This window comes from Sinocyclocheilus grahami, unplaced genomic scaffold (assembly GCF_001515645.1).
Source record: "Sinocyclocheilus grahami isolate Dianchi unplaced genomic scaffold, SAMN03320097.WGS_v1.1 scaffold10498.1, whole genome shotgun sequence".
In the NCBI taxonomy this organism is placed as follows: domain Eukaryota; kingdom Metazoa; phylum Chordata; class Actinopteri; order Cypriniformes; family Cyprinidae; genus Sinocyclocheilus; species Sinocyclocheilus grahami.
In genome coordinates this window covers 4939-5541 of record NW_015513270.1, presented here as the reverse complement: position 1 = coordinate 5541, position 603 = coordinate 4939, and the positions used below count along the sequence as shown (strand labels likewise).

Genomic DNA, 603 nt, shown 5'->3' with positions numbered 1-603 from the left:
CTTACCATCTGACAGGACTTCATAAGCTTCTGAAAGCTGCTTAAACTTCTTTTCTGCCTCTTCCTTGTTATCTGGATTCTTATCTGGATGCCACTTGAGAGCTAGTTTCCTGTAACTACAAGGGAAATACAGCTTGACTAGGTGATAAATGAGCCAAGACAGGCAGAATACCATAACACAACTAAAAAAAAATCATTAGTGCTACTATTTTGTAAATCTGAATTACTATTAAAATAATTCAGAATAGCATGCATTGTTAGGGATATTAAGAGCACTAAGTGAAACCAAAGATTAACTTACGCTTTTTTGATGTCATCTGGAGATGAATTTCTCTGCACCCCTAAAATCACGTAATAGTCGTCATCCATGGCCACTGACTTCAATTGCTGGCAATCAAACAGGGGTAAACAACAAAATAATAATAATTAGCACATATCTGCAGGCATTATAACTATATACTAATCTACTGTATCATTTGATGCATGAATTTTTAAGGCCTCTATATTTTCAACAGGATAAAAACATTGCTGAAAAATCTGTTGTACACACAATCTTGCAAGAACAAAGTTTATATTGTTATAACTATTTCAAATGAATATCTAC

At 33.7% G+C, this 603-nt stretch overlaps 1 protein-coding gene across 1 annotated transcript in view; it reads right to left on the bottom strand.

Annotated features, from left to right (window-relative positions):
• The window catches only part of LOC107578490 (dnaJ homolog subfamily B member 6-like), a gene marked incomplete at its 3' end in the record, with an annotated part of 4413 nt that overhangs the window by 1857 nt on the left and 1953 nt on the right, over positions 1-603 (bottom strand). The window contains exons 2-3 of the mRNA XM_016264442.1: positions 301-386; positions 6-115 (exon numbers count right to left, since the gene is read on the bottom strand). Of these exons, the coding sequence (XP_016119928.1) occupies positions 6-115; positions 301-368 (178 nt within the window). The remainder of the gene's footprint in view (positions 1-5; positions 116-300; positions 387-603) is intronic.